Source organism: Dromaius novaehollandiae, chromosome 6 (assembly GCF_036370855.1).
Source record: "Dromaius novaehollandiae isolate bDroNov1 chromosome 6, bDroNov1.hap1, whole genome shotgun sequence".
NCBI classification, from domain to species: domain Eukaryota; kingdom Metazoa; phylum Chordata; class Aves; order Casuariiformes; family Dromaiidae; genus Dromaius; species Dromaius novaehollandiae.
In genome coordinates this window covers 7,654,663-7,673,472 of record NC_088103.1, presented here as the reverse complement: position 1 = coordinate 7,673,472, position 18,810 = coordinate 7,654,663, and the positions used below count along the sequence as shown (strand labels likewise).

Genomic DNA, 18,810 nt, shown 5'->3' with positions numbered 1-18,810 from the left:
TATTGGAGTATTTACAGCAGCTCGCACTTCAGTCAGGTGGAGGTGACTTGACTTAGGAGGAGGAAGACAACTCATAGTCTTTACACCCCACCAGGCTCTGACAACTTGGCTCGTGGTTTTGCTTAATAGGATCTGAACATTGCTAATGTTTAGGATCGGCAGGGGGACCTTTCTGCAGCTTAAAGGCTTAAAATTATATTGCTGTAAGACTTCATGCTCGCTTTGAATTTCTGTTTTTAGTATGTTTTATAAAGCATTACTTTTCAACAAAAGAAATGCCAAAAACTTAATGTCTAAGCAGCTGATTTTTCTAGCAAGAATACAATTGAACAGTATTCACATATAGGAAATAATATTCTAAAATTTTACATCCACTTTAGAAATGAAAACATTCCTGTGTGCAGCAAAACTTTATGATGTTTTTCTAAATTTCATTTTGAACTTCCTATTACCACTTATTTTCGCCCCAGCTAATGCCAGTTCTTTCTGTGGAAGACAAACTTATGTTTTCCTTGTCCGTTTTGTGCAAAAAGGTGAGGATTTTTTAGGGAACCTAAGAAACCTAATATGTAAATGTCATTTCAGTGGCTACAACCTTGGTATTGAGCCTGAAGTCTAAAAGCCACAAATTTTCCCATTTTGAAAATGGGAAGGTTAAATATTCATGGTTCATCTATAACTGAAACACGGGAGAGGGGCTAGTGAAGCCGCTTAATAAACGTTAATGACTATTTTATTTGCACATAGAGAAGATTCAGCAGTGTTACGGGTATTTCCAACTGCTTTTTCTGAGTTGCCTGTACTTATGTATAATTTCTGCCTTTATACAGTTAAAGCAGCCGTGAGTTTATTATTTACTTATTGTCTCTGGATTCAGTTTAATTCCAAACAGTAAATACTTTTTCACCCCGTTGAATGAGGTTTTTGTCTTTAAACACGTCACGCAGGTAGGTAGTAGGGAAAGTGGAATTTTAAAGATATTAAAAACACTAGGAAATTTCCATGCTCAATGCATAGCAGTTGTTAAAATCAGGTGTAGCCAACTTTAAAAATGTAAGCAGTCCTGGAGATGTTGAATCATCCAGTACATTTTCATGGTCTTAAAAATTACTTTCAGTAATAGTGGTTTTAAGTGCTACTTGGCATAGTGTCATATTTTTATACGTTTTACAGTGTTTTCAGGCACAAGTATGATTTTTAAAAAGACTCTGTCAACTCCAAAACTGCTGGTAAAATGGAAAGTTGTTTCAATCTAAAAGAATATTGCCCGCAAGACAGATGGTGCTGTGTTTTTCTAAAGCAGTAAAAGTAAAATAGCATTACATAGCCCTTGCAGAGCAATTTTCACATACCAAACCCTTTATAGATATTTTATCTGTCCAGAAGTTAAAGGAGAAATAAGGCGTTGAAGTAAATGTGTTGTTTAGGTGGCATGTTCTCTATGAGCTTACGTTTTCTGAGGCTAGGTGAACAAGAGTTTATAATAATACTCTTATTTAGTTTGTGGCCTTCTTGCACTTGATGGTCCATCAGCCTCACCTTTTCGTAGTTTAAAAACAAAATGAAACCCAAACTAGCGAAAGTCTAGAAAGAAGTCTAGAGAGGGGTGGGGGTTTTTTTGGGTTTTTTTTGTTTTTTTTTTTTTTTTGTTTTTTGTTTTTTTTTTTACAGTTAAGTCATCATCCTTCGCACAAATCCTTGAATCTCTGAGCTCTGAATTTCAGAGCAGCGGCTAACTTGCAGGCTGAATCAAAGCATAGCAATCCAGCTTAGTTTTAAAAGTATCGCAAATGTGAGTTGAATCGCACTTAAGGTCACTGCCGTTCCTTCCCAGTTTCTGCAATTGGAGATGTCCGATAGGCTGTGAAAGCCCTTCTTATGCTGTTTTCAGTACAGAGCAATTGTGGTACAAGTCGGCTAATGTAAAGGTTATGCCAAGCTTATCCTAAATTGCACAGCTGTAGTTCTGAATTCAGCAGCACAGGAAACAAGACAGGGCATTTTTCTCTTAAATTGGGTTGCTTAGTTACTCAAATAGCTTAAATGTATGGTTCTGTGCAGCTCTTTATTAGGAGTCCTGTTCTGTAAAGGACCATGCTTAGAGAGACTCTTTCATGGGCTTCTTCTTTGAACACCCTTTGCCAAATAAATTGTGGAAGCGCAATGCATGGAGGTAAGCGTATAATGTTGCCGAGGGATGTTAACTCAGGGAGGAATTTGGGCATTTCTGCATGTAGAGCCTCAAAACAAGAATCTGTGTTTCAGAAGATGTGAGGCTTTTTAACCTTGGTCAATTCTGCAGGCTGCTAAAATATCAGGGGTCTCATACGTTGCATCTTAAATCGGAAAAGACCGAGGGCACAGCATTGCTTTCCCTGTGCATCTCAAACTCCCTGCAGCTTGGCTGGGAATTTCAGCATATAAAAACTATGGGCCTGAGGCTTCAGAATTGGAGAACCATATATATGTGTGTGTGTATATATATATGTGTGTGTGTGTGTATATGTACACACACATATGTATATGTGTGTATTTGTTTTCTTTTTTCAGTAGTCTGTGCCATCTCTAGGCACCTCAGTGATTGAGAATCTGTTCTCATGGCACTTACTGTCTGGCAACATTTTAATAAATGAATTAGTGGCGTTTCTTTGGCTTTGCTCCACGGTGCATCTTTTGTGCAGCACGTGCACAGACTCTCTTTAATTTCCAGTCAGCAATCAGATGGAAATCGCATATCTACTTTTTATTAAAACCTCCTCATTAATCTATTGGTGGTTGCTAAGCATTAACAATGACTTGGACTCACAGGCTGGACCTCAGTGGTGTTAGCTGTATATCTGAGTTTTATGCAACCGTTTTATGTGCTTAACAGTCACAAAAATGAAACAAAAGGCTCTGAATATTTTGCTTTTTTGTAAACCTCTTTGACCAGCTGTTCTTTCTTTCCCTCTCTCAACATGGATGGAAATGGTCAAGAGTTAGAGGAAAATATGCTTGAAATTAAGACTTTGAGGTAATGTTTAATGCCTTCACTGAACTAGGGAAAACTGTGCTGAATACGATTTGCTTCCCCAGTGAGGGCAAAATTAAATGTATACAAATGCAGAGGGGAAGAATAAAGAAAACTTAAGAAATGCAGGTTTTTAGCTATACTTCCACTTCAGGGTACCAGAAGACTCTGCTTTCTGTTCATTTAGACTTTCTTCTGACTTTGGTCCTACTCTTATGCCATTGGAAAAATATTTCTGGCTTATTTGCAGAACCAAATGACTTATCAGTGCTCTGCTCTTACAGAGGTTGACGTAGACATAAAGTATTGCAAGGTGGAAGCTCTCCTTGCTGGATAATGTACGACACTTATGAATAGAGTAGCTGTTAGTCCGTAAATATGTGCTTCATCTTCTTGTAAGTTGATTCTGGCACGTTGTCACTTCTTTTGAGCTTGTTAGAAGCCTTGAAAAATCCTAATAGGCAATACCGTGTCAAACTAATTTCACAGAACCCTATCTTTTTCCTTTTAAGAAAGAAAAATAATGTTAAGAATGTTGTTTTTTCTTAACTTTTTAGAACTTCCATGTGCCAGAAGTCATCTCTATTAAACAGCAGTGCAATGAAGCATAAGAAAAAATCCCAGGTTACATGGTGCAATTACATGGTGCAAAAGATGCTAGTCAAACCCAAAAGCATTGAGGTCATGGTTTCCATCATCACCTTGTAGTTTTTGTTGTTGGAGGTGAAATATCAGGCTGATTCTGTCTAGGGCAACATCTCCAAAAAATCTGAGCCAAGTTCTTCACTGTTAACACGGCTGTGAGTACATCAAGAGATGGTTATGGGATTGTATTGATGCAGTAACTTAAGTGCTTAGGTGTTGGAGGGAGCAGGATCCAGGACTGTGCGCTATCCTTCAACAAAATGGTTGAAGACGGTTTTTAGGCAGCTTCTGCTGATCTGCTGCTCTCTGTGCCTTTAGCTATCTAAAGCTTGTGGAAAGATCCTTGTGACTCATGGTCAGCATCTGGCCTTAGGAGAGCAGTCTCTCCTTGTCTTAGATGTCAGCAGAGCATGCATGAGTTGTCATGTCCTAAATCGGTCTTGCCATGACCGAGTTCAGCTGTGTTTGAAGAGAAGTAGTAGGCCATGGAAGGGTTACAGGTAAGCAAACCTTTTCTGGCCTAAACCATCTCCTCTGGTTTTGTTCTTTGTGTTTTGGTAAATAAATTACATGGATTTTTAGATGACATGTCTTGGGTTAAGATGGCCAATACTAGAGAAGGGCCTGAGCAGCTGTAACTTAGAACTGGTCTTCTCGTCCTTTGGTGACTGGAACAAAGCTGTGCCATCTTGGGGTCCATCAGGGCTACAGCTGCCTGGCTCCACTCACAGAAACTGGAAAAGAAAAAGAGAAAGAAGGCAGTTTTCGTATCTGTGGCAGCCTGCCTTGACCTGGGGCAGGACAACCTAACAGCCAGCCTGATGCCTGGGCAGATGCCTGCTAATTTTAAGCTAGTGGTGGCTACCAAAAGGCTTTAGTCCTATCCTTTACTTGTAGGAGACTCATTGAAATGAAGTGAGTTTTGTGAAGCTGCAAGGCTGTTCTTGGTGTTGAACCACCCAAGGATTTTCCCATAATCCTTTATATATCAGATAAAGTGGCTTTAGTGTCTCCTTGTGTGTGGCGTACAGGTAGACAAGTGGCCCTGTAATTCCAGCATTCAGCGAAATCTGTGGATTAGGTGAAGGTCAGGCAGTTGCTTCAGAAACCGCAGGAGTGGATTAAGATGTCAAAGCCTCCTGTGTCACTTGCCAGCCATTTGTTATCATTTCTCTCGCAGCTGTTATTATTCAAACAGTTAAGGCAAAGGAAAAGACTGTGCACGGTCACCTCCTGGATGTCAGCACAAGATGAGCTGGCGGAGTGGAAATGTCGGCGTGTTCTCTGCTGTCAGGCCAGCATACGAGTGACTCGCTTCCTCCTGCCAGAGCCCAGAAGACAGTAACGTCTTAAACTGCCAGGAAATTCCTGGTAAAGTATAGCGTGATGTACGTGCTGGTAGCCTGCAATCTATTGTTTGCCTTCCTGTACGTTAGTCTGATAGAGTGGTTAAGCTGACTGGTCCTGTACGTTGTTGACAGTGTGCCTTATCTTATTAGTCATACATATGACTTAAAGATCATCTCGGAGCAAACGCTACTGGTAGAGGCATCAGCAACGCTCTTTTGCCTAGAGGTCCAGGAACTGCGGTTGTCCACATTTTGTGCAGTTTTTGAGTTTTTTCTCTGTTCCCTCTAAGCTGTTGTTGGCAAATCCTGGTAAAGCAAGGATGGAGATGTGTTATACAGAATGTATATGAGACAATTCTAGTATTTGCAAGATTTCATAGTTGCAAATGACTGGGTGTTTAAAGATGAGAACTAACTCTAATATTACCTTTTAAATATTACCTTTTTTGGATTTATAGCACACAGCCACTGGACTGGGTCAGAATCCTGAAGTCACTTAAAATTAAATTATGATGTCTGCTATAATGTTCAGGGGTGAAATGGTTTATTGAAGTCGTAGGTGGAGTCAGGGTTACTAGGGAATGGTTGACTACAGTTTCTTCCTACGCAAGATGGTGTCATGTGAACCAGCAGTGACTAGGCTGAAAAGAAGCTTGCTCCGCAATGATGTAGATGCCCAACATCTGCGTGCATTCAGAAAGAGTTTGGACAAATTAACTGGGGGGCTGGTGGGGTGACAACCATCAAGAGTTAAAACCATAATCTTGAAATATTGCCTGTAGGCTGCACTTGCAGATTGGTTTGAGTCTTCCCTATGGAAAGAACATGGCCATGTCCGATGTATCACTGTTGTGAGGCCTGAATCCTGTCCTTTGAATCACAGCTTTAAAGGAAAGCTCCTATCAGCATGCTGCACGTCACCTTTCAAAGGGCTTTCCACTTGGATTAAATGTGCGTGCTATTACTGAATAATTATTAATATTTAGTTTAACAGTCTGAACTTCATTAGTACCATAGAAGTCCCTGAAATAGTAATTGTATAGAGCAATTCCCTGCCTAGGACAGTCCTAGGTATCTAATGGATTGGTACTAAAGAGTAACATAGCCTTGTACAGTTGCTGATAACATTTAGCATGTACTCTTTGTTGCAGTGACAAGGCTAAAGAATAAAAATATAACCTTTTATTCTGCCACCCAAAAGAAGAAAAATTACTTTCCTGAGTAGTTACTGAGTAGAATTTTATTCAACAAAAACTCTTTCAAACCAGGTTGCATACCTGTTATGGACTGAGTTGGTTTTTTGAGCTTACCACTTGTCATATTCAGTTTAGCTGCCTTTATAAACAGCGGATTAATTCATCTACTTATAACTGAATATTTAAAAATAAAATTGAATCTAGAGTAAAATGTAAAATAACATAGAGTAGTGTGGAGTAATAATGGGGTCTGAAGCAGCTGGAAAAGGAATTGGTGGTTAGCATATTGAGCCTTTTCTGTTTTAATTTAAAGAGAAATTAAAAGGAGAAGGCAGTTTTTTGCAGAATAGTGGCCACAGAAATGTTCTGTGGGTTTTTTTTTATTTATTTTAACTTATTTTTAGATGAGCATGCTTCATATAGGGCAGCTCGCTTTCTTTGGGGCAAGGTTCTTTGACATTGTAGTAGGACTAACTTAATGAGCTTTTCTCTAAAGCTCTCTTCTGTTACTGGGAACACAAACCCATCTTTCTTTAGTGACATGGGAGACCTTTTTTGGTTACAGACACTTAAAGAACAAACGTATAGGGCTTTGTGGGGCCAGCCATTTTCACTGTTAAACTTCCAGAGAGATTCGGTTGTGTGCCTTGTAATCAAGATTTAATGATTAGCACAGCCAGCTTCAGACGGGGCTTCCAGCTAATTCATATGTCTTGTTTAGCTTGAATCTAGGGATGCATGAAGTATGAATAGGTATTTTGGGTTTCACTAGAGGGATGTTGAAATGTATAAGGCAATTCTTGGTTACTGCAGCGAATTCTTACTTCAGCTACAGACTTTCACGTCTTCGTTGTAGGACGGTTTCCGAATGTGTGTGAGCCTACAGTCGTCTCTGCAAACATATGAGGGCTTATAGGTAATGCCATTAAGGAGGTATTTGTAAAGCCTAGTAAGCTCCAGCTATAGTTGGTGGAAAAGAGGTGCATCTCAAGTGATTTGGCTGTTGATTTCCAAAATTGACATTTCTTATTTGCTAGGCTGGAAAATACATGTCTTCATTTTTCAGTAGGTTTTTTTTTTTTTTTTTTTTTTATCTGTGAGATGGTTGAAATAGAAATCCTCCTTCCCAGTGGTTGGGAAGGCAGCTGGAAAGGGCAAGGAGAGAACAAAAGCAATGAATTATTAGGGAGCCGCCATTTGCAGAATACGGTAGTATTCAAGTTATTTTTGTTTCAGGCCTTGCTGTTTGACCTTGCTTGATGAGTGTCTTACCTAGAACAAGGATGAAGGGTTTCCTCTGCGCTGTCTCATTAAAAATAATTAGAAATGAAAATAATGAAATTAGCCATCAGAAACCAAGCGGATCTGAGCCACGTAACCGTTCCATGAAGTATTTGTTAACTGGATTTTTCACTTGGCTCCCAAGAAGACAGGCCCCTTAATGATGTTTTAGGTTCACTGGTAGTTCCTACTTCCCTAGGTCTGCCTTGCATGTTGTTTAAGTAGACATTCAGATTTGTGGAAATGTGTTTTCCTTCACTGTTACTAAGATTGAACCTTCTGGGGTCGTACGTCTAATGCTTAGTCTACCTGAAAAAATCCGAATGAACTAAACAGTTTGTAAGCTGTTATTTCCCTGCGCTAGCCTGAATCCTCACTCTTTTGTCCTGCTGTTGGTGCTTCAGCTATTTGAGGCGATTCCTTTAGTGCACACTGAAGCAGAAAATGAAAGCATTAAAAATTTAGGTCTCTGAAACAATGATGTTTTATCTCGGTCTTTAATGGACTGCAAGCCTTTTTGGGGGGTTTGCCTTTTGTCTCTTGGGTTAGTGGGTTTGATGTGAGCTGATCTCGCAGACACCTGCGTACCCCTTCAGTTATCGGTTAGTACGTCAACTTTGCAGATGGACTTCCGGGCTGTTACGATGGATTCATCAAACTGAGCACTTTGAAAGGTGATGAGAGCTTAGAAAAAAATGTTTGGCTATTATTTTTTTCCCTAACATGGATGCTGATTTCCAGTGTGAACAGAAGTGAACAATGTACTCATCCTCCTTTCTGCAGCGTGATTGAGGAAAAAACGAATGGCAATGAATGTGGGTGGCGAGTATCCTCCTCTTCAAAGAGCATGAGAAGACTGTTTTTAGCTCTCTTGGGTTGTTTTTAGTCTTTGCTTACAGATGATGGGCCAAGCTGTGTCCATGCAAAGATGATCCTTTTGTGGTTTTTTTCTTCTTTTTTCATGCTTTAGCACACTGTATTTTGGTTGGCTGCTGTAGAGCAGACAGGGCCCAGAAGCCTTCATTTTTTTTCCCAGGATCTCCAAGCGACTCGGGCAAAATTTTTTCCTTACATTTAACCTGTGGTATTATGTGGGATCTACTGTTTTATGAAATCTATTTCAAAAAAAGCCTGAGAGACCACCCTCACAGCTTTGTACACTACTTTTGAATCATCAGGATTGGAAAGCACCAGTCCATGTTTTTCAGACAGAATAAATTTAAGGGTAATTTTTATTTATTATTTTTTTTTCCAAAGGTCCCTTGCCCTTTACTACAGAATCCTTTAACACTTGTATCCTGCTTTCATCTGCTTTAGTCTCCTCTTTAAAAGTCCGCTCTGTTGGGGATGCTGCTGTGAATGTAGGAGCCCAGCGTGCCTCTGCAGCCCCAGCAGAGACTGGTGTTCCCAGGAGTCTCATCTGTCAGGGACACAAAATTGTCAGTTGTTGTAAGAAGAGTAACTGCACTTTTGGGGATTTGTGAGAATCTTTTGAGTCTCGGTTAAAGCTTTTGATCTTGCAAGCTAAAAAATTCAGGAGAAAAAAAGAAACCCTCCAGATAGTGTGCTTTTTTTCTTTTTTCTCCTTCCTTTAAGGACAAGGAGTAAGTTGGGATATTCTTTCAGTAAGTCTGTTTTGCAGTTCACAAATAATAACGGAATTCGCTACTTCTCGTGCGTTGGCATTGATGTTTGGCGCTAATGGTGGGAACGTGCAGTGCAAAAAGGAGGGACATCAACACTAGAGTAGATTCTACTTTTTGCAAAGATCGGCCAGATGTTTATATCTCCTTGTAGTAACAGTACTACAAAATATAATATTGGTAAGAAGTAACTCTGCACACACATTTGGTTACACATTAAGCACTGTTAAACGTTTACCCTACTGCATTGCTTACGCCTTCTAATAAGCAAGGGGCCCTAGGCAGGCTGCTTTAAAGACGGTGCATAATTAAGATATTAGGGAAATGTTTTCTGGGTGATTATACTTTGTATTCCTGCTTGTGCCGTTTGAGCTGCCTTCAGCTTTTTTATAAGGAGGAATAGTTGCGATAATTTTGTAAATCTTAAAAAAATGTGTGATAGTGAGTAAGATGATGCTGGCTAATCCATGGTTCCTAATGCTTTCAGTGAATGCTGCTGGACCGCTGTTGGGAAGACCTAATAAAATTATACACTTCAATTAACAGTGACGCTAAGTCCATAAAATATATGGTGTGGTATTTGTGGTGAAAGTTGATGTTTGGAAATACAGTTGTAGTCTAGGATTGGAAAAAAGCAAATGTGTCGGTGAAGAGGAAATAGGTATTTTTCTCTTTTTTCATTTATGCAGAGCATTTCTTGCCTTTTGTAGCATTGTATTCAATTTAGCATGATTTGACTTCCATGACTGTGCCATTATGACCAGGAGTTTTGAGGATGGCTTGGTTTTTTTTTGGGGGGGGGGCGGGGGCGCAGATGGATATAGAACAAACCGAGTCCTTAAGCCAGCAGGGAAATCCGGAGAGGGACCCTTGGCACCATTTCCCAAGCGGGGCTGCTCTCCCAAGGGACGTGGGCCCTCTTCTCAAAGAAAGTACCCGATGGAAGGATGATCCTCTATTTTAGCCATTGCCGTGCTCCCTGTTAAAAATGTAAATTGTTGGCTATGTGAATGCCACTATTCTGCTAATAATCAGCACTGTTGAATCGGGAGAGTGCAAAACACAAATTAGGTTTATGTAGATGCTGTCAATCAAATATAAGGCACTGCTATTTTTAAAAGGGGCAAAATCCCTATGAATACCTAAACTTGGGTGGAGTCTTCTGTAAGCATTTCCTTTGCAAGTCAGCTTTGGCGCTGCAGTTAGCTATGCTTGCTTCTGTCGAATAAAGCCATCTATAAGTGCTGAAATAATTTCTGTTGAGCAATGTTATGTATGCACCTTAAAAGAAAAATTCAGCTGTGTCTCAAAGTATTGCAGAGAGGGATTTTACGCAATCCCCTTCATAAGCAGATAAAGGTAACCAGCAGAAATGTTGCACTTCTCTATTTCTGTTGGAAGTTTGTTCCAGAATCCAACTTCTCTGCTAGTTTAAAACATACATAAATTTTCCAGCCTGAACTTATTTATCTGTGGGCAGTATTGAGGTGTGTGTGTTTTTATGGATTTATTATTTATTGGTGCCCTGAGGCTAATCTGTAGGCTAGATCGCTACTGCGCATCCAATTTATCTTCTTTCTCCCCTGCCATAGGAGTAGTGGTCTCTATCGCTCTAATCTTTGCTTTTGATTGAGATTTATATCGTGGTAAATTTCATTGCTTCTCCCCTTGCACTTGTAGCAAATCCTCTGCAAATGGCTAAAGCAGGCTATGTAGTTTAGCTTCCTCTAGGGCTGTTTTCATCCAGATTTCAATGGTGAATGTGCATTTAAAAAACAAATACAACTTATTATTGTTTCTATTATAATTCCAAATATCCTGATGTGTTTGGTAGAGCAGGCTGCCTGTAAATGTATGATCGCAGCCTTCTCTAAGCAACGTATCAAAATTGCCCATCAGTCAGAGACTGGGGAGAGGTGAGCCCTGATTAGCGTGAAATTTTCCCCGAGGTGCCCGTTGAGGGCAAAATATAATTGTAGAAAGACAGGTGAGCAAAAAAGCTTATTCAATTTTCAAGAGAAGTCCTGGTTGCCCTTCAGGTAAGGCACATGTTGTTCCTAGAGGAAAAAGCTGTCCCCCCTTTGGCTCTTCGGTAAGTGCCAAGCTGCTGCTCCATCATGAAGAGTCAAAAACCCCCCCAGAATGTCTCAGTGGAAATAGCTACCGGTATGCTAACAAAAGCCTTGCTGAGGGGTCTTTCAGCTGGGCTTAATTGTAAACTTCTGGGGGATTATAGTAAACGTGTCTGGGGGGAAAAAAAATTGTTATACCTGTTGGGCTCCTGCTGTATTTATAGCACGCGGTGAAAAGGGAAAGAACAGAATAATCCCTACTTTGTGCAGCTGTGCAGGCACCGCTGGTTGTCCCACGGAGACGCTCCTAGCAGTGAGTAATGTGATGAAACGAGAGCTGCGCTTCTCCGGTGGTCCGTGTGCTCTCGAAGGCCTTTCAAAAACGAGCTCTAAGGCTATCACGAAAGATTACTCGGTTTTTATGCATCAGGCTAGGGCATGGAAGAATAAATAGTCCAAGTTCTGAGGGTTTTCTTTTTAATAAACAAACTTATTTCAGTGATTTAGGAGAGCAAACCAAGTAGGTGCACAAAGCTGTGCAAGCAATACCGCTGATATAAGCTGTATAGCTGCTGGAGGAGAAAATTATCGCACCACGGCAATGCCTCTTTTAGAGGTCCTAAACAGAGATCTGCAGTAATACTTTGTTATTTTGATCTCCCTTCGCGGGCCTTGGCTGTGCTGCGGTAGTTATAGCCTGTAATTAGCTGCTGCGCAATTGCGCCAAGGTCGGGAAATGTTTAATTTTTGACTGGCAGACGGCACTTACCTCTGCTTGCTGCCGTTTCCTTTACAGATGGGGCTCTCCGGGGAGTTTGCCTCGAGTGTTAGACCTCTAAGAAAAATACAGCGGTAGTCCAGTGTCTCTTTTCTTGTGTAGAAACCAATTAAAACCGGGGTTGCTCCTAATAAATGAGGTGTGCCCCCCTCGCTGGCACTCACACCTTGTAAGGATGAGCAGAGGAGTGTCTGGATGGCTTTAAAAATGGGAGAAAGCCAAAGTGTTCACAAAACGCGGTTAGCACGCCTGGTATATATGCTTTTTAGGACTACCCCTATGAATCTGCTAGCTCTGCCTGTACTGCTTTTTATGTCTTTGAACTTATCTTTTAAGCTAAACAACAAAATCTTTCTTATTTTCTTTCGTTATTCTGCTCTGCTTCCATTGATGACTCTAAACTTTTGACTCCAGACTGGCAATATGAGGGTAAGATGGCAAACTGTAACTTCCTGAGCATTGCTTGTCTGTTTTTAATTTATTTTTTTTTCCTTAGAGCACTGTTAAAATTCTGTTCCCTCTCTTTAGCTAGTTCCTTCTGTTGCAATTAGTTTCAAATTATGTTTTGTTTCTGTTGTGAAGCTTTAATTATGAGTTATACCTTTTAATCATTCCTTTGTTATTTCTTTGGGTTACATTACCATCACATTATCTCTGCCCTGAAGGACTTCCACTTCACTGCGGTCTCTGGTGGTGCCTCTAGAGCAAGGCGTGAATAGGGTTATAGTGAAGCCACCAAACCATCTTGTGTCGTCATGTGTGTATTCCCGACACGGAAAGTAAGGCTCACCTAAGAGATAACGTAAAAAAACATTAAGATTACATTTAAACGTTTGTTTTAAATACGGATCAGCATCTGAGGTCTGCAGTCTTTTCTTATCTGATTCTCACTTGCTTTATGAAGCTTTAGCCAAGTAAAGGGGAAAGGAACAGCTTGGATTTTGATCCTCTACGAATGTGAATTAGCTAGCCGTTGTAGCCTATACCTATATCATATTTAAGTGACACTTGTCTCCACTATGCTAGCGTGTTTAAAAAGAAAACTGTGCAAGGCCCTGCCTCGGGAATGAGGAATAACTTCTCTTTTCATCTTTATAGATTGCAAGTTGGCCAGGACAGGTCCTCCAGCCACAATAGTCCCCATTGATGAAGAAAGCCGGAACGGTGAGTGCACCTCTGCTTTAAATGATGGCTGTGAGCTGCTCCCTGGTCAGGATCTGCCGTGGGGAGCGGAGCGGCTTACTTGGCAGCGATGACCCTTGCGCTTCTCCACTGAAGACCGGTCTCTGAAAAAGCTGTAAACGTTGCTGTTGGGTGGGAACATGAAAATGATCCAAAACGCGAAAAGATTCCCTTACTTCGTGAAAATTATACGTTTTGACTTGGGCTCTAAATAGCATCTGTGCAAATGCTTTTGGTTTTAATGAGTGCTTACACCACAATTATTTGTAACGCGACATTAGTTTAGCTGCCTTGTTGCCAGGCTGCCAGCTTATTTTCACTGACCAATTTTTTATGTCTCTGTGATTTTACTGGAGGGAGGAGGTTTAGCCAGTCTGCATGTCTTTAATGCCTTGGCGGGGCTAGGTAAGGCCAAGCCCTCTTTTCTCTGAAGCTCAGTAAGAGTATTAGCATTGCTGTCCTCTGGGTTTCCCGTGCCAGCTTTTAGAAGGTTGCTTCTTGTTTCACTGTAAGCTTTAATTAGTACATGAGCTTACGGGTACCTCGGAAACAGCAGAACTTGCTTGCATGGGGAATTTTAAAAGAAGAAAGAGTTCAGTAGTTTGTTTTTTGCCCTCTTGTCCAGCCACACAACTTTCAAATTGTTGCTCTTTGGCTTCAACATTACATTGACACAGCATAACGTCACACAGTGTTGCACAAGGGATGGTTACCTCTGACACGAATGAATTTCTGCTGTTTTCTGATTTTATTTAGTGGTCACTTTGTGAGCTTGTCACCTGGTAAGCTAGGCACAGCTGAGCACGCTGCATGGGGTTATGTTTCATCATACATGGGGGCAATGAAGTGCAGAGCCAAGTCTAGGTCTGGAGGTGCCTCCTCCTTCTCTTCGTAACCCTCAGGGGAAGATGCTGGGAATCGCAGTTGCTCAAGGTCAGATGGAGAAGAGCTCGCAGATTTTACTGGGGAGAGAGCAGAGAAAACCAATGTCAACCTTGTTAATACCTCTATATACTGAAAACCTCTGCTAGTTTCTACTGGAGTGGCTTTTAACAGCAGGCTCTTTCCTCCTCCTGTGTTGAATTTTTTCTTTTTTTTTCTTTTTTTTTTTTTTTTTTCTTGCAATCATGTCTGCTGCAACTTGGAAACAATTGGTTTGAGCAAAATGAAATTACACTGGTAAAGGTGTCTGCATGCTGAGCAGGGGGTGCAGGGGTAAAAACTTCGGTAAAGCAGCTGCTACTGAAATGGGGGCCTGGCGACAGAAAAGGGGATGTTTATATGTATTTTTTTTTTTTTTTAATGCAGTCTGAATGCTGGTAAAAGTAACTTCATGCAGTACAGTATTAGTTTCAGAGTAGATAGCTGTATCATGTTCATATCATGCCTTTAACAAAGGAAAAAAGCAGTAGTCTTTTTTTTTTTTCCTTTTACAGTGTTAGGATGGCTTATGACCGCAACGTGCATGGTACGTGACTGCTCAGTTGTCAAACTTCTGAGGGAAACCTGAACTGTAATTATAGTCGTCTGTGGTTAAAATAGTTTGGTATATATGGCATTTAAAAAACAAAACAAAACAAACTCACCAGATATCCACAATGAATACTGGGGTTTTTCTTAATGTGTTTTTTCCAATGCATGTACTTTAGAAGTCGTCCTGGGATTGCATATAGATGCAAATCTATATCACCTTGTCAAGTATTACATGTAGTAGGTGTTGGCATGGTGTACAGGCCTTTTTCTTATGTATTAGCAGCACCTGAGTTACCTGTATGGAGAATGAGGTGGGAAGAATGGCACAAAATAAGCCAAGCTGCTGAGCATACAGAATTGCTTGAAATATATACAAAAAATTTAAGAGGCATAAAAAGCTTGCATCCCTCTGGCTGAATGGTATAGTAAACTTTCTCAGCTCTGTAATGTTTGATTCAGTGTTTGCTAATTATTAGCAAATGAAAAGTTATGTTCATATGTAACTGGTCCCAAGAGAGACTGTTAAATTGAATGTAATGGGGAGAGGTGTGGGTTTTTTTTTCCTGAATCATTGCAGACACATGCAAAGCTTTTATCTATTTAACTATGAATTCCTAGGAACCTTAATTCCTCATTAAAGAGGTCAAATTGCAAGTAGAAATTCAGTTCACATTGTAGTTAATGGAAGCAACCACCTCATGTATCAGTTGCAATATGCATTAAGTAAATGAATCTCGTGGGGAGCCAGCCCTGGAGTTGAAATATCCTTAAACCCTTGGCTATGTTTGGAGTTGTTTGCTCCTCTACTACCATATGCGAATTGAATTTACGGAGGTTCAGTCTATCTCAGGGTAGGTGCTGAGTGGTTGAGTCAATGCTACTACTCGTTTACTCTTTATATGAAATTGTTGTGTTTCTGTGAAATTGGCTTAAACTGAGTTGTAGATATTTTAAGATAGAAAACCAGTCACCCCTAAGGAGGAACTGGAGCTACTGGTGGGTTTTGTGTTCTGCCTCCACCCGCTCCTTTCCAGGAGGGTGGATTGAAGCAGTGTGTCCTGACAGGGAAACAGTTTAAGAGAAGTTTTTGCTGTGTTGGAGGCCTTGGTACAAGGATTGGCTATTGCTTCTCAAAGTTGCGTCTTTCCTAAATCATGCTGGCAAGACAGCAGCAAAATTTTTGCAAAATATTTGTATTCCTAACTGACTATTCCTAGTTTTCATAGTGGGGGACACAGCTATCACATGTGACCCTTGAATATGTCCTCAAAGATCAGCATGGATGTTCTGAATCACCAGTTTCCCACCACTGGATTAGTATATATTTATATCAAGTAATGCAACAGCAACTTTTTTTTTTTTTTTTTAACTTTTAAGAGTGGCTTAAAAGCAAGCAATACAAGATAATTCTTTTTTAACAGTTTATTAGTTTTTTCATCGTCTAGAAAAATTGTGACTAACTGGATGATGCTTCTAGATACAAGGATGCTGGCACTGTAGCTACAGAAATTGTGAATTCTATAGGCAGTTGTTTGCTGTTATCCCTGATATGAATAAATCCACTATATTCTACTTTGAAGTTGCTTGTCAAACAAACTTTGGATACTATGTGAACAAATTCAAGCAGCTGCCTTTAAAAAAAAAAAAAAAAAAAAAAAAAAAAAAAAAAAAGACCTTGATGTTTCATTTAGTCATAAATTAGATTATAGTGATGTATATGTAAAGAGTCCTGCAAGTGATGGATTTCATAAATGGCAAATGATCTCTTTTTGCTTTTTTCCTTTTTTATAAATGAATGGGTGATGATAGTATTAATGGCACAATTTAATTTCTGTGCTCTGTGGGTTTCTTATGCACAGAGAATTATTAAATCTCTTCCATCCTTTTTCTCCCCTGCCCCAAATTTCTGAAATTTGATCTCTTGTTTTAGAAATTGCCTGCTATTATGTGGCATTTATATATTTATTTTTAAGGTGTATTATGCACCAAGCTTAAATTAGTCATAAAGTCTCCTCAGTGTTATAGAGAACAGCTGTATTGAGTAATTTAAGATGTCTTTTTACAGGTATATTTATAAAAAATATTTATAAACATCAGTGCCTGTGATTTTACTGCTGTAGTACAAATGAAATGCCCAACTGTTTGCATGTCTTTTAAAGCTAAATACATCAGAAACGTGTTTGTGTTCCTATCCTGCAGCAATAGCATTGAGGTCAATTTATGTTGAAGTCATTGAGTCTTTGGGGTCCGACTGAATTTTATTTTTCCCGTACCTGAAATGCAGGCCGTCCTCTGCGGGGTGATCGGAAGCAGCAACGAGGAAGCCCCTGCCGCAGGTGCGCTCTTGGGAGTTTTGGGCTGAGCAATTATTCCTTCTGTCTCAGCTAACAGCTCTGTAAAACGGCAATGATATCTTTGGCCTTACCTAGCCGTGTGGCTTTTGGTAAAGCAACAGCTGAGGCTGGGTCTTGTGAAATGAGTGTATTGTTTTTTGGAAAGTTTTTACTCGACAGGCTTGTCAGAGCTCTGTATCCTTTCCCAGAGAGGGAAAACGGTCCCAAATGGAGCTAAAATTGATATAGAAACGCTGTCGCTGAGCTGCCGTTGAAATTGTTCTGATGTGCTTTGGTCCTTGAAGAAAGGTGGTTCTTTTGGCTTTGGCCTCTTGTCCCAGTTTGCAATTGGTGCCTGTGAGATTGTGAGCGGTAGCAAGGCAGAGAAGAGGCAAGTGAAAACTAGCAGTGGGCTCTTTTGATAGTGATTTGAGCTGATTTTTCAATATCTTTGGAAAATGTGTGACCGACTCCACCTTACAGCCTTGCATAAGTTAGCAATCTTAATTCCTCTCATCCTTCTATATATGTTCTTTAAAAAACATTTTTCTTTAGCTCAGCATATGCTTGAGATGTGCTGATACTTTCATCTTGGCGGGAGTTCAGGGTTCAGTAAACTAGACCAAAGAGGGCAAGTTTTTATTTGAGCCCACTGCAGCTGGCAAAATACTCTGAGCAGCTGGATTTTTACAGTTTGAGAAGCACAGCTTTGAGAAGCTTTCCCGCAGGTTTGCTCCCTGCTGCAGCCGCTCTCCTGCCGCCCGTCTCTGCTCCAGTGCTTTTGTGCTCCTGCCCTCGGCCGCTGGCTCCTTCCCGCGCTCAGCACGTGCAGGGTGGCAGTTTTGGGGGAGAAAAGCCAAAATAGCCCGGCCTCTTGGTAATACCTTCATAACGCAACATCTGTAGTTGTGAATGTTCTGTTTGGGTTCTTGCCCACCCTATGTAAATCCATAGATGTTCCGCTTGGCTTTGCTGTTTGTAAATCCATAGATGTTCCGCTTGGCTTTGCTGTTTATACCCCTTTACGCTCCTGTGATGGTGTAAAACGCTAAGGAACAGGACTTGGACCTGCTCCACGGATTGCGTGCATCTCTCCTCGCTCGCACCTAAAGCTCTGTAAGTCTCCTCGCAGGTGTTTGTGCAAACCCAGGTAAGCGCAGGAGTGAGCCTCGTGGCGATGGAGGAGGCTTTGCTGTTAGTTGATACCTTTTTCATCTTTCCGCTATCCTGGCAGCGATCACCTTGGGTTCCTGTGGAGGCAGAGCACAGGCAGTCGCTCTGCAAAGCCCTGTCGGTAATTCGCCCTGATAGTGGATTGAAGGAGAAATAGGGCACAAATATGCAGGAAACCAGGCTCTGCATGTTTTTTCTTTCTTTCCCCCCCCCACCTTCATGCGCCCCCCCCCCCACACACACACACACATTGGACCAATTGATTTTTCAGTTTAATTACATGTAATGCTGGAAGAATGGACTTGATTGCCAAGGCGCACTGACAGTGTCACTGCAAATTTCTCTACCATAGCAAACTATTTTAATTTTGTTTTTCAGGGACAACTGACAGGGATTGGGGGGGGGAAATCTCTCTAGGGGCACCAAATCTCTAGCCTCTCTTCTGAGACAGGCTTTAAGTGTACTAATACGTTTCCTCTGGGATGTGTGATGGCTTTCAAACAGCCATTACTTAATAAAATTTTCAGAGCCTACCAGTAGGGATGAGAATTGAAATAATGAGCCTTTAGGATGAAGGGTCCCGCTGTCTGTCTCCTGAGTGCATCTTAGGCCATTGCCAGTCTGGCTGCTTTAGCGGCATTTTGGCTATTTAAGGGAAAAATGGGTAGATAGGAA

At 40.8% G+C, this 18,810-nt stretch overlaps 1 protein-coding gene across 9 annotated transcripts in view; it reads left to right on the top strand.

Annotated features, from left to right (window-relative positions):
- Positions 1–18,810, top strand: part of LOC112981614 (protocadherin-15) — a 1,192,166-nt gene that overhangs the window by 889,916 nt on the left and 283,440 nt on the right. For 8 of the 9 annotated variants that reach the window (XM_064513568.1, XM_064513569.1, XM_064513570.1 and 5 more), the window contains one exon: positions 13,073–13,138. In XM_064513568.1, coding sequence (XP_064369638.1) covers positions 13,073–13,138 — 66 coding nt within the window. Of the gene's footprint in view, positions 1–13,072; positions 13,139–14,592; positions 14,625–18,810 lie in introns of those variants that run through there. The other variant, XM_064513576.1, reaches the window with a different exon arrangement.